The sequence below is a fragment of the Elephas maximus genome, chromosome 24, assembly GCF_024166365.1.
Source record: "Elephas maximus indicus isolate mEleMax1 chromosome 24, mEleMax1 primary haplotype, whole genome shotgun sequence".
NCBI lineage: Eukaryota > Metazoa > Chordata > Mammalia > Proboscidea > Elephantidae > Elephas > Elephas maximus.
Genome location: NC_064842.1, coordinates 27,930,556 through 27,945,101, shown reverse-complemented (window position 1 = coordinate 27,945,101; position 14,546 = coordinate 27,930,556). Strand labels below are relative to the sequence as shown.

Here is a 14,546-nt window from a genome sequence, read left to right as displayed (position 1 = left end):
ACTTTCCAACAAACTCTCAGTCCTTAAGTGGTTTCTATATTCTATAGGATTGAACCCTACTTATCTCTTCAACCAGCTCACACCCTGTTCTGCCCACCGCCCTCTGCTCGGCAGCCACGCTTCCTCCTTTTGTCTGCTTGAAAGCCCTTGTACCCTCCTGCCCCTGGGCCTTTGCACCTCTCTCCCATCCCTCTTCCTCCCAGTTAATCCATACTTATCCTTCTGATTTCAGTTCAGAAGAGATCAGATCAAACTGCATGTTACACACTCTCAGTGTACCGTGTGCCTTTCCTTTTTAGCCCTTGTCACGATTTCTAGCCGTGATTACTTGATTAGTGTCTCTCTCCTCACTAAACTGTGAGCTCCTTGACATAGCCCATGTCTGTTTTGCTCAGCTGCACGGTAGACAGCACGTAGAAGTCCTGGGTAAATAGTATTATTTCAATAAATGAATGAAAGGTGTAAAATACAAGCATGTATGCTTCTAAACTGTAGGCAAAAAAAAAAAAAGTTCTTCCCATGTTGTTATCTTAGGAGCTTATTCATCAAGTCTGATGTGTTAACTGAGTTTACCTTGTAACATTAAAAAAAAGAGAAAAGATGTTTGTATCTCCACATACATATGATAAAGGTAAATGAACTATTATACTACGTTATGAGTTGTCTTAGTTATCTGGTGCTGCTGTAACAGAAATACCACAAGTGGATGGCTTTAACAAACAGATTTATTCTCTCATAGTCTAAGAGGCAAAAAGTACAAATTCAGGGTGCCAGTTCTAGGAGAAGGCTTTCTCTCTCTGTTGGCTCTGGGGGAAGGTCCTCGTCATCAGTCTTCACCTGATCTAGGAGCTTCTCTACGGAGGGACCCCAGGTCCAAAGGACACGCTCTGCTCCTGGCAGTACTTTCTTGGTGGTATAAGATCCCTCTGTCTCTCTGCTCGCTTCTCTCTTTTATATCTCAAAGTGGTTGACTCAAGACACACCTAATCTTGTAGACCGAGTCCTGCCTCATTAACATGACTGCCTCTAATCCTGCCTCATCTTAGAGGTAGGATATACAACACATAGGAAAATCACATCAGATCACAAAATGGTGGCTAATCATACAATACTGGGAATTATGGCCTAGTCAAGTTGACACATTCTGGGGGGACACCATTCAATCCATAACATGAGTTTAATATTAAAAAAAAAAAACTTTTTCACATTATGAAAATAAACAGGACTGTGGAGGTCACATGGGAGGGGAAAAAAACCAGTCATGCCAGGAACTGTGTAGCTGTCACTCTTTATCTTTACCACTAATAAACAATCTAACCTCGAATGAGCCAGAGTTATCTGTCAAAAGCGAATACAATCTGGTTTGTGTTCAAACAAAGAAAGAGGCTTTAAAAGTCTAGGTTGAGGAGGTGGTACGATTTGTTGCTTCATTGCAATGAGCTAAACTGCCCATGGCCACAGAGCACACCAGGCCTGTTCTCCCTTTGTTCTGGCGATTGCTTGTTTTCCTGGTGCAGCAGTGCCGCTGTCTGGGAACCCTGGCCTTGGGGACAGCTGAGGATGGCCCCTTTGGTGGCATCTCCTCTCTAGCTGCCACTCCTAGCCCTCCTGACCTCCTGAGCACTGAGTGTTCAGACTGACCAGAGCAGCAGCCTGCCCCTAGTCAAACCACAGGAGCACTGAGGGCAGTAACCCGGACCCAGCAGGGAACCACTTCCAGGAACACCCTTATTTTAAAAGCTGCACTGGTTAGGTTCTTTTTCCGCACCCACCAAGAGAGTGGGGGCAGTTTGTGGTTTTCCTTTCTCCCTTCTTCCCACTCTCCTTCTTTCTCTGTGGGGTTTTCCAGTGCTTGCTTCTTTTCCTTGTATTATAATGCCTCTGCTTTCTCAGTTTTCTTCCATTTCCCTTTGTGTGGTCTCTTCCCTCCCTGCCCTTCCACTCTCCTCTGCAGTTCCACCCCCTTTGGAAAGGAACAACCCTGGCTGACCCTTCAGAAGCACCATTGGCCGCCCTCTGGAAGAGTCACACTTGGGAGTGTGCTTTCTTGATCCCTGTGCCTTCCCCAGCTTTTTCAGCCCCTGCTCTGAGGCCTGAGGATGGCAGAGAGGGGCTGCTGCAGAAGACACTCGGCTGCCCGCTGCTCTGAGCAGAAGAACTAAATAATGTATCAGCACAGCCATGTGGCCCTGCTGTGGCTCCGCGAGCTTCTGTGATCCCGAATGTGGGCTTCTTTATGACCAGTAATAGAAACAGCTCTAGATCAAAAGAAAGCAATGGTACCAAAAAAAAAAAAAAAGGAAAATGAAAAAAAAATTAACTCTGAAGTCAGTAGTTCGAAGAATTGCCTTTAACTCCTTACAGAAGGTACCAGGCCCTCCCGTTGTTGGCTCCTGATACCTGGGGAGCTGGGAAGCCCTGACAAGCTTCCCTCTTCGTTTTCTCTGAAAGGACATCTTTAGAGGAGACGTTTGAATTTCTTTCGAGAAGCTGCCACTAGAACTAAAACTGAACCAACTGCTGTTGAGTAGATTCTGACTCGTGGAGACCCCAGGTGTGCCAGAGGAGTACTGTGCTCCAGAGGGTTTTCAATGGCTGTGATCTCTTAGAAATTAGATTGCCAGGTCTTTCTTCTGTAGTGCCACTGGGTAGACTCGAACCTCCAGCCTTTCAGTTAGCAGCTAAGTTAGTTAACCTGTTGTCCCACCAGGGGCTCCTAGGAACTAAAAAATACCTAGCCAATTACTGTTGATTTCTACTCGTGGCAACTCATGTGTGTCAGTAGAACTGTGCTCCGTAGGGTTTTCAGTGGTTGAATTTTTAGAAGCAGATTGCCAGACCTTTTTTCTGAGGAGCTTCTGGGTGGATTCAAACCACCAATCTTTCAGTTAATCGCCTAATTCTTAACTTGTTGCACCATCCAGGGACTCCCTCTAGGAACTACTGCCCCTTGTCTGCTGTGGCTAATAAAGGGAGACAACAGAAAGTCACAGGCAGCTCCGGACACATGAACGTGTCTGTGTTGGACAATTGCTGACCATTCCTTCTGGGAAGGCTGCTGGCTGCAGTGCTGGGTTCCCAGCCCCTGTGAGGTCAGGCAAGCTTGCCCTCCCCCAGGAGTATCTGTCAGGTGGTCAGTGCATGGGGCACACTTCGAGAACCTCGGGAGAGGAAAATATACACACTCTGAAGTCAGACCCAGATCCAAATTCTGGTGCTTCCAGTTACCGCATGACCTTGGGCACTCAGTATGTAAAAAGAGAATACTTACACCTTTGTCAGGGTTACCCTAAGGATGACCTGAAACTGTATCAGCCAGGTAGCACAAAGTAGGCACCAGGCAAGTGGGAGCTCTATTTGTTATATAAGATCGAAGTGCTATGGACCAGCCTGAAGATGCTCTTTTACCTCTGTGGCTGATACTGCTCACCACTCATGGACTTTTTTGGTTTGCTTTTTGCTTAAAATAACTGAAACTTATTCTTTCACAGTTCCAGAGACTAGAAGTCCAAAACCAAGGGGTGAGCCAGGCCATGCTCCTTCCAAAGTCTCTAGGGGAGGATTCTTCCTTGTCTCTTCTAGCTTTGATAGCCCAGGTGTTCCTTGGCTTGTGACAGCATCACTTCAATGTCTGCCTCTGTCTTCACACGGCCTCTTGCTCTCTGTGACTCTCTCTGTCACTTATAGACTTTTAAACCTGAGAGGAGGTATAGAGGCTCTCACTTCACCCCCCTTAATTACAGATTAGGGCTTAAGGCCCAGAGTAACAAAATGATTTGTGCAGCCTGCCCAGCTTGCCGGCACCCTAGGCCTCAAGAGCCAGGGCAGGTGCCCTCTCCGTGGTGCATGCTGCCTCTGTTCACTTCCCATTTCTCTCGTGCCTTTTGAAGAACTCTCCAGAAGATGCTAATCCAGATCAAACGCCATTCTCACTGCCATAAAAGTAAATGGAATGCCAAAAGGCGGAAACAACATAAGTGTTCATCAACAGATGAATGGACGAACAAAATGTAACCTATCTATACAATGGAATAAAGAGAAATGAAGTACTGATTCATGTTATGACATGGATAAACCTTGAAAACATTATACTGAGTGAAGTAAGTCAGACGCAAAAGGAAAATATTGTGTGATCTGACTTATGTTAAGTATAGGATAGGTAAGTGCATAGAGATAAAAGTTTATTAATAGCTAAATGCATAGAGACAAAACTTTATTATGAGGAGCCCTGGTGATGCAGTGGTTAAAGTGCTCAGCTGCTAAGCAAAAGGCCAGCAGTTCAAACCTACTAGCTGCTCCATGGGAGAAAGATGGGGCAGCCTGCTTCTGTAAAAATTGACAGCCTAGAAAACCTTATGGGGCAGTTCTACTCCATCCTAAAGGGTCACTATGAGTCAGAATTGACTGATGGCAGTGGGTTTGGTTTTTGGTTTTACCAAGGACTGATAGAAGAGAGAAATGGAGAGTTACTGTTTCATGAGTACAGAGTTTCTATTTGGGGTGATGAAAAAGTTTTGGAAATAGACAAAACCAAACCAGTTGCTGTCGAGTAGAAATTGACTCATGGCAACTTCATGTGTCAGAGTAGAACTGTGCTCCATAGGGTTTTCAGTGGCTGAGTTTTCAGAAGTAGATTGCCAGGCCTTTCTTGGGAGGCATCTCTAAGTGGGCTCGAACCACCAACCTTTTGGTTAGTAGTTGCTTGCTTAACGATTTACTCCACCTAGAGACTCCATTGGAAGTAGATTGTTGTTGTTGTTGAATCCTGTCGAGTGAATTGCAACTCATAGCAACCCCACGTGATAGAGCAGAACTGCCCCATGGGGTTTTCTAGGCTGTAATCTTTAAAGGAGCAGATAGCCAGGTTGTTTCACCTGTAGAGCTGCTGGGTGGGCTCGAACTGCCAGCCTTTTGATTAGCAGCCAAGTGCTTAACCTTTGCGCCACCAGGGTTCCTTGGAAATAGACAGTGGTGACTCAAAGAACAAGTTGTGTTTCCTCTTGATTCCTCTCTCACCTCACTGTCATGCTTCAGAAGATAAAAACCCTAATTCTGTGTGTCTTTCCCTAAGTTTCATTTATTTTCAGAGATTTCAGACCAAAACAGGAGACTTTGTGCCTCCGAACCCCTGTTGTCTTCTGCCTTTCCCTTCCTGTTAGCCTTCTAGCTCTCTGGCCACGTCTAATTGTGTCAGAACTCTGTCAGATTCTGAGGGGAGCTTGACCTTCCTGCAGCCTGGTGTCAGAGTCGTTTAGAACCATCTCCCTCCCCGCTTCCCAGTCCTCCAAATCCTTCATAACCCATGAAACTCCGTTGTGTTGGTACCTGTTAAAATTCCACGCCCCTGGAGGGGATAACATTTTGAAGCATTGTCATTCAGGTACACTTGGTGTAAACGAAATATTTGGGACTGGGCCCAGTGGGCCTAGGGCTGGTGTTACCCAGTTTGGTAATTCATGGCGTTACTCCCCCCATGCTAATTACTACAATGTTGTAGCTAAAATACCAGAAAATTTGACAAAATAAGCAGTTATAAAAACACAGGCAGCAACAAAAATAGCAACACATGCTTGTAGCACGTGAAGATGAAACCACGGGATTTGAAGCATCACTGTAATTGGGTAATAATAACAGCCCTGACTGGAGCACATTAGAAGGTTCAAAAAGTAAATTAGCATAGAGTTTTAACCGTACAGGTATATTGATAATGTAAGCTGGGCTTGCGAAAAATGTTGTTGTTGTTATAACTGACTAGAGGGATATTTTTATAAAAAATAAATTTCTGCTGAAACACTGCACAAAAATTTTGTAGACATTTTGTAGACTCTGACAGTGTCACCCAGTGTGGTTTGCACCCCACACACCCCTCTAGTGATGCCACTGACTAGGTTTTGATAGGAGGGGGAAAGAAGGGATTTGAGGCTACTTAGTAATGGTTCTACCATTGCCCTTTCCCCAGCCAGGAACCAGAATGTGAGAGGGCGGGAAGGAAGGACTAGAACATCGAATGCAGGTGTGTTCTGGCTGAAAGGACCCATTTCAAGAACACTGATGTGTCAGGTTCTGTCTCATCTCTGAGCCTTTGCCTATACTATTCTGTCTGCCTGGAATTCTTTTCCCTCCTGACCCCTTCTCCTGGACAGCTTTAACTCATCCTTCCTGACTCAGACACGATTTCCTCTGCAGGCTCTTCTCTGGCTGGTGTGTGCTCCTCCGTGGGTTTCTGTATTCTCCTGACTCCCACTGTCATTACACTGAGTAGTTGGTATTTTCATTGCCTATTTTTTGGGCAGCAGGTATGAAACCTCTTCTGCCAACTCAGAGGTGGAGTTAGCACCAATTTGATTGTTCATTTATATCTATTCGAAATGCAATTCTGAGCCTGTACTTCACTGGGCTGGCAGGAAATTCCATTTCAGCCAGAATTGGGGCTCTGTTCCCCTCCTTCAGTCACAAGAGATTCGGAGAGGCTAATCTGGTGCTTGGAAAACTAGGGAGGGGCCATGCATTTTCAGTTCATTAGGGTAAGCATGACATCCTTACTGTCCAAGCTGAGAAGTCCTTGAAGGTCCAGTGGCCCTGTGTTTCCATGCCAGACACAGGCACAGTATCTTTGCTGGAATGGAGAACCCTGGTGTCTAGGACCAGGTACCTATGTCCATTCCTCAATATTAGAGTGCCATCTCTGGGCTCTGCCACTCTGGGGCACAGTTCCCACTCACTGAACCTGCAGACACCTCCCCCCAGGCCCATTCACTCCCACTCCTCTGGGCCACCTAGGTTATTAATTCACATGAACCACGTTCAGAAGCTTAATATTTTGAAATGATAAAAAGCAGTTGCAGAAGAGTAGGAAAGAAGGGCACAAATCAAAATTAAGTCATTCCCGCCCAAATCCAATATGCAAGAGTCATTAATATCGTGTCTGCATAATTTGTGACTATTTGTAACTCTGAGTATTTGTAGATATTTATAAGCAACTTATTCTAAATTTTTTTTTTTTTTTCAAATGAAGTCCCTTTTTCTTAATCTCTTTCTTGATGCAGTTTGCACCTGTTGCTCTTATTTTGTCTCTACTGATGATTGCCGGTAAGCTTTTCTCCGATGTGGTTAAAATAGCTTGCGTCTATATGAGAACCGTCATCAAAGGACACGTTGGCGCTTTTAATTTAAATTCTCTCTGTTTCTTTTCTACAGATCATGGGGCAAAGGAGCCAGTGGAGGATACAGATCCTAGCACTTTATCCTTTAACGTGGTAGGTTGCAAATTTTATGTTAATGGTGACAAATCTTGGTTTTATTCTTTTTTACTTTGTTATTTTTTTTACATCTTTGTTACTCTGTATTTACTTGAGAACCAGAAATACCAAAATAAGATTTTTCCAAGATATACTTCCTTGTCATAGTATTCTCTGTGACAAGCTGTGGGTTTCCCCAGAATAAAAATGATGTTAGAGCCTGTGGTTTTGAACATATCATATTTTATCTTCTTAGATTATGTGAGGTTTTTGTCTATTCCTGATATCATCTGCCTATTTTTAACAACTCCTTCTTTGAAATATCTAACATGAGATGGAAGGAAAAAATAGAAAAAACTCCTTCTTTGAAATATCTAACATAAGATGGAAGGAAAAAATAGAACTACCTTGTAATTACTGAGAGTTGGTTATATGCCATGCGGCCACTCTATGTGATTTACCTCTGCTATCTTGTTTAATCCTTGCCACGACCCTATAATATATAAACTGCCCATTTTACAGATGAAGAACTGAGGCACCAGGGGGAAGTAAGTTGCCCAACTTGGAAGCAGGCGAGGCTTCTGAGCTCCACCCCATCCCACTGTTCCTTAACCACTCTACGGTTTCTCACCTGCTTTAAGGTTTACCAAAACTCACTTTTTTAAATCCTCCACATTATCCTGTGAAATGGTGGGGCAGGTATTTTTATTCCCATTCTACAGATTAGGAAATGGAAGTTAGTTGATTTCTTTAAAAGCACCCAACCTGGACCCCTGCTCTACTCGGTGGTACTGCCCCTTGCTATGACCAAATAAATGCCTTTGACAACATTAAATGTGTTTCTATGCATATGGTGCTTGACAGTTTTCTTTAAAATGTTTGGAGGAGAGGGTCTGCTGAGTCATGAAATATTCTGATTAGCTAAGATTTGGCAACCGTGGAGTTCTAATTTAGCAAGAATAGTAGCAAATATACTTCAGAATGTAAGAAACTTCAGTGTCTTTAAACGTTTGGTAGTTCACGAGGCTTGAGTTTTAATTACCACTGCACGGTTTGGTAAATGTGGATCACGTAAGGGGCCAAGCCTTGACACACAGTGGACATTGATGTGGAAAAAAAAAAAAAAAAAACTGCCTTTTCACTCTCATGAAAACAGAATGCAGAACGCCCCTGTGATCATTTTTCATTTTTCCCTCAAGTGTGATCTGTTACTAAATAAAGCCTTTGGCTTGGATGAAGTGTTACTCAATTCACCGTCTCCTCCCTGCTCCCGCCTCTGCTGCCTGTGGCTGTAGTGGCCTCCTACTCACTCTCCCAACTATTCTCCTTCCCTTGGAGCCATTCTTTCTTCCTACTGCTCCCTTTGGCCTTGGCTTCCTCTGATTGCTCCCTCACGCTGACAAACGGATCTTTGCCGAGCTTCCCGCTCCTTACAGGATTAAATGTATACTCATTGACATGGCAGACAAGACCTGCCGTGACCTTATCTCCATGGACTTATAGATTTTATCTCCAACCCCATTTTCCTCTATCTCCAATACACCTCTCTGCTTCAGGCTGATGAGACTTTCATACACTACTTGCCCCCACTTACCGTATGTGCCATGTATAGCTATTTCCTGCTCCTCAAATACCCCATGCCCTTGCATCAATAATGCTGTCCCTCTGGTAAGAAAAATCTCCCTGCTTCTTCACCTACTGTCCTAGTTCAAGCATTCCCTGATCTATGTATGAAGCCTTTGCTGCCTGGCCCTGGGACCTTCAGGTATTCCCTTTGTCTTAGCCTAGTCCCTATTTTTTTTTTTTTAATTTTTAGTTTTTATTGTGCTTTAAGTGAACGTTTACAAATCAAGTCAGTCTCTCATACAAAAATTTATATACACCTTGCTATATACTACTCCAGTTGCTCTCCCCCTAATGAGACAGCACACTCCTTCTCTCTACTCTGTATTCCCCGTGTCCATTCAGCCAGCTTCTGTCCCCCTCTGCCTTCTCATCTCCCCTCTAGACAGGAGCTGCCCACATAGTCTCTTGTGTCTACTTGATCCAAGAAGCTCATGTGTCTACTTGATCCGCACCAGTATCATTTTCTATTTTATAGTTCAGTCCAATCCCTGACTAAAGAGTTGGCTCTGGGAATGGTTCCAGTCTTGGGCTAACAGAAGGTCTGGGGACCATGACCTCTGGGGTCCTTCTAGTCTCAATCAGACCCTTAAGTCTGGTCTTTTTATGAGAATTTGAGGTCTGCATCCCACTGCCCTCCTCCATCAGGGATTCTCTGTTGTGTTCCCTGTCAGGGCAGTCATTGGTTGTAGCTGGGTACCATCTAGTTCTTCCAGTCTCGGGCTGATGTAGTCCCTGGTTTATGTGGCCCTTTCTGTCTCTTGCCATTCCCTATTTTTTATAGCATTGTGTTGTAATTATCTGCCTGAATGACTTTCCTCAAGACTGTGTTGGCCATCTTACATATGTAGTACCTGCACAAGGCAGGTAGCAATAGATGTTGGATGAGCCAAGCTTCTCAAAAGCTTAGAGTGGCACCTCATTTAAATGTCTTTGCCTAACTTTCAAGGTCCTCCATGTAAACTGGCTCCATCATTTCATGTGCAACCCCATTTTTTCCTGTTCACCTCCAGTGCACAGCTCTGCTTCTGGCTGGCCTGTCTTCTGTATGCGGCACTCTTCTTACCACTGGGCCTTTGCTCCTGCTATGTCTGCCGTCTGCAGTCACCTTGCACCTCCCAAGTCCTGAATCCTCTAGGCCTAGATCAGACCTCAGTTTTTCTAGCTTGTTCTAGCCTGCTTGTTAATCCATGCAGGCTTTCATAGATGTTTAATTAACATGGTGTCAAAATCCGGAGATGCAAAGATCACAGTCCCATCTCTCAAAAATCTCGCTCTGAGGAAATAGACAAATACTTTTAAAACAGACTGATAGTTGTTACGGTACAGGTGTGTATGCCATGCTCTGAGGGGGCAGAGAGATGAGAAAGACTTAGTCTGGGAAAAAACTCGATTTGATTTTAAGTTCTCTGTCATTCATTGATTGATCTTTTGTGGGAAGGGGTCTGAGACTTTTAGAGGTTCTGAACCTTTACTACGGGCTCTAAAAAAAAAAACCTCTCAGAGAAGGCCTTTAAAACAAAGCCTTTGATTCAACATTTGGTTCATTTTCTCTCTGTCAAAGAAGGTGTGAGCGAGACCCACGGGAAACTTGGAAAGTACAGCTTTGTTCAGGATGGTGGATAGCGGTCCTTAGGCCCAGATGGAGGGGACACTGGGGACAGGGGTGAGGGGATGGAATAAGGAAGGCGAGCATAGTTTCACTCCTCTCGTTTAAATCTTCAGAGAATGGCTACACTATTTAATCTGAAGAAAAGCTTATAGAATGTTAAAAATAAAAATAACAAAAAAATAAAAAAACACAATTGCTGTTGATTCTGACTCATGGCGACCCCACGTGTGTCAGAGTAGAATTGTAACCCATCATGTTTTCAATGGCTGATCTTTCGGAAGTAGATTGCCAGGCCTTTTTCCCAGATGTCTCTGGGTAGATTTGAACCCCCAACCTTTCAGTTAGAATACAAGCACTTAACCACTTGTGCCACTCAGGGACTCCTGCAGAGCATTAGATACCTGCATATAGGTACAAACAAGTAAAACACAGATGTGATTATAAGAGCATTTGCTACTTTGAATTCCCTGTAACCATACTACCCCCAGCTAGTGCAGTTAATTAGGAACAGATTTTTAGATAGATCTTTGTGCAATCAGTGGGAGACTTCCTTTTTGAATCCTGTCCTGTTTAAGGCAGGACAGAGCAGCCCAGTAGTGAGTACTGCCCAGGGCACACACTTGTTGACCCAAATGATTTTTACACAGAAATAGGGAGAAGGAATGGGTTTGTCTCCATAATTCGTAAAAACAAATGCTCTTCAATTTTAAAGTACAGGAAATCAACAGCAGGATAGCACTGCAGAGAAGAGAGGAAGTCTGGTTTAGTGGTCAGAGCTGAGGAACTTTCATGTTCACGTTAACTTCTTGTCCACCTTGGTTTCATTTCTATAAATTGAGAATAAAAGCAATCAATGGGTCAGGCCTACTGAAAAATCCAAGGGTAAACACTTCTAAGGTTTTAAATTGAAACTGTGACTTTTCCCAAGGCAAAGCATTCTTTTCACTTTGATCTGATAATTGACTGTGGCGATTTAAAATAACTCTTCTCTTTTGTTGGTTTCTACAGTCAGACAAATATCCCATTCAAGATACCGGACTCCCTAAAGGTATGTACAAATATGACTATTTGAACATTGTGATTACTTTAATATCTTAAACAAAGCATTAGTCAAAGTAATTTTTTTATCGTTTAAAGTTGTAAAACAGAAACATACCTATAATTCAATTCATGACTTGTTATGTGATGGTCTCAGAAACGAAGTTTCCTATTAAAATTTATAAATGATTTGTAACAATGATGAATCAAATTCCTTTGTTTTTAAAATTATTTTTTATTGTGGAGAATATACATATATATGACAAAAAATTGCCATTTCAACAGTTTTTACATGTACAGTTGAGTGACTTACTTTCATCATGTTGTGCGACCATCACCAATATCCATTTCCAAATTTTTCCATCATCTATGGTGTTTTTAACACGCTAATACGTGCATAAATGAAGACAGCCAGGACTCTGGGTTGTAAGTGATGGAAACCTAACTCCAATTAGTTTTTCCCAAGAGGGGAGGGATTTATTTGCCTAGGGAATTTGGGGAGCTGCTGGATAATAATAAAACAAAAAAAGTGCCATCAAGTCAATTCCAACTCACAGGGACCCTATAGGACAAAGTAGAGCTGCCCCACAAAGTTTCCAAGGTTGTAATCGTTATGGCAGAGTGGCTTATGGGTTCAAATCTTAGACCATTTGGTTAGCAGTCAAGTGCGTCGCCAGGGCTCTTTTTAAAAGAGGGGAGGGATTTATTTGCCTAGGGAAATTTGGACACTGATGGATGCAGGCATTTAAATAGTGCTCTCGTGCTCAGTCTCTCCTTCCCTTGGCTCTTTTTGCCTCTGTGTTGACACTATTCTCAGGAAGGCTTTCCCCACATAGTGGGAAAGATAGCTCCCAGTGCCTTCAGCTTCCGCTCAAGATGGTGGAGTAAGAAGTAACCTTTCCCCTGTGTCTGTAGCACAGTTTTAGGGGAAATTGTGATTCAGACGGTTTGGGTCATGTGCCCATTCCTGAATCACTTATCGTCATCAGGCGGATGGAGAACTTTAGCCAGGTTTGAACCAGTGTCCCAGCCCTTGACACTGAGTGGTGGAGGGGTGGTGTCAGTTCTATCCAAACCATGGGAAGAGGGTCTGTTACTACGCAAAACGGCAAGGGATGCTCATCCAGCCCTGTCCCTGCCCCCCCAAAAAAAGCTTTTTTAAAAATATCCTATAAACTAATGTTTTAAGCATAATACAGGACATAAAGATAGCTAGACCTTAACCAGTTGCTACTGCATCAACTTTGACTCATGGCAACCCCACGCATGTCAGAGTAGAACTGTGCTCCATAGGGTTTTCAATGGCTGATTTTTGGGAAGTAGATCGCCAGGCCTTTCTTCCAAGGCACCTCAGTTTGGATTTGAACCACCAACCTTTTGGTTAGCAGCAGAGCATGTTAACCATTTGCACCATCCAGGGACTCCTAGCTAAGCCTTAAGCCCATTGCTGTCAAGTCAATTCCAACTCATAGTGACCTACAGGACAAAGTAGGACTGCCCCATAGGGTTTCCAACTGGTGGATTCAAACTGCCAACTTTTGGTTAGCAGCCGTAGCACTTAACCACTACGCCACCAGGGTTTCCTAGCTGAGCTTAAAAAAAAAAAGAAAAATTTTTTTTTTTTTTTAAGCTTAGTCTGTTATAATCCGCATTGCAAAGCAGTCTGCAAGGCTGTGCTCCAGTATTGAAGCCAGGCTGCGTGTGGGCTGTCAGAGTAGAGCAGTTATCTTGTACTGTGTTAACGATTCCAAGCCAAGGGGTAGGATGGGGTGGGGGTGGGGAGCAGTCAGATCTGATCAGCTTCAGAAATGGCAGGGGTCGTGAGGACCTCTTCCTGCTCCCTACAAAGCACCTAGGCTTCCTCATTGCCATGAAGGGTTGGATTTCTCAGCCCACTTTAAGTCGGGTTTCCCCACAGTTGCTTAGTAGTAGGCAACCTTTAGGTCATCTGACTGGAGGGAGCCCCCCCCCAGGGCCAACCTGTTTTTATGTCTTGGGTTCTGCCAAAGCTCCCCTCCCCTCCCTTCCCTCTTTCCAGACTGTTCTCTGTGTTCCCTGAAATGACACCATTAGAGTTTCATTGCTTTTATCTCCTGGGCATGTCCCTGGAATGGCAGTGGTGTAGGCAAAAGAGCTTGAAGGCAGGGTTTGGGTCTAAATTCTGGCTGTTCTAGGGAAGGCTTTTGGGAAGCACCAGCCTCCCTGGACCTCAGTTTCTCCTCACTTCCCCTCTTCCCCTCTCTATGAATGACCTCTAAGTCTCCCAAATCCCCAGATCTGTGATTCTCTATTTCAGCAAGAAGGTAAAAGGCCAGACCATAAGTAAAAGGCTGGGCAGTCTCAAGCAGTGGTTCTTAGGTTTTGGTGTAGAGTAAGAATCTTCATCTGGGGAGCTTGTTCAAAATACAGATTCTGGGCCCCACTGCCCAGAAATCATATGCAGTAGTTCTGGGTCTGGCCTGGGAATCTGCATTTTCACATGTACCTGGGCAATTGGGATGCAGTCCATCCTTTGAGAGCCTACTTAAGAAGATTCAGGGATTTGGTGTACCCACTGGTGAGGCATACAGAATAGAGACCCAAAGTGCAGCCAAACTGCCCAGCTCTGGTGGGCTCAGCAAGTGATATCACCTCTCAGTGCCTCGGTTTCCTCTTTTGTAGAGTAGGGAGGACAGTGTTGGCATCCAGTTCCCAGGACTGTTGGGAGAATGCAGTGAAGCAAGTCTGGAATGGTGGCTGGCACACCGTGAGCACTATGCGGGGGTGAAGGGAAACCTGGCAGAGAATAGGGGAAAGTCAGGGTCGAGCACTGTCAAAAGCTTTCACAGCAAAAGTGAAACTGTCCTGGAAAAAACAGAAGACTGAGCTGGCAGCGGCTCTGGGTAGTACAGTGCAGGGGTCATGGTGCCATCTGGCTAAAGATTTTTTTTATCACCTTTGAATGTGATTTCCTGTTTTGAAAGAAAAAGATTAAGTGATTACAGTCACTGTACAATCAGATTTCTCCTAGAACCAGAGTTTAACAAAACCTTAAT

At 44.1% G+C, this 14,546-nt stretch overlaps 1 protein-coding gene across 2 annotated transcripts in view; it reads left to right on the top strand.

The window, feature by feature from the left end:
• Positions 1–14,546, top strand: part of EDARADD (EDAR associated via death domain) — a 111,176-nt gene that overhangs the window by 37,580 nt on the left and 59,050 nt on the right. For both annotated transcript variants that reach the window (XM_049868690.1, XM_049868691.1), the window contains 2 exons: positions 7,198–7,256; positions 11,482–11,521. In XM_049868690.1, the coding sequence (XP_049724647.1) occupies positions 7,198–7,256; positions 11,482–11,521 (99 nt within the window). The remainder of the gene's footprint in view (positions 1–7,197; positions 7,257–11,481; positions 11,522–14,546) is intronic.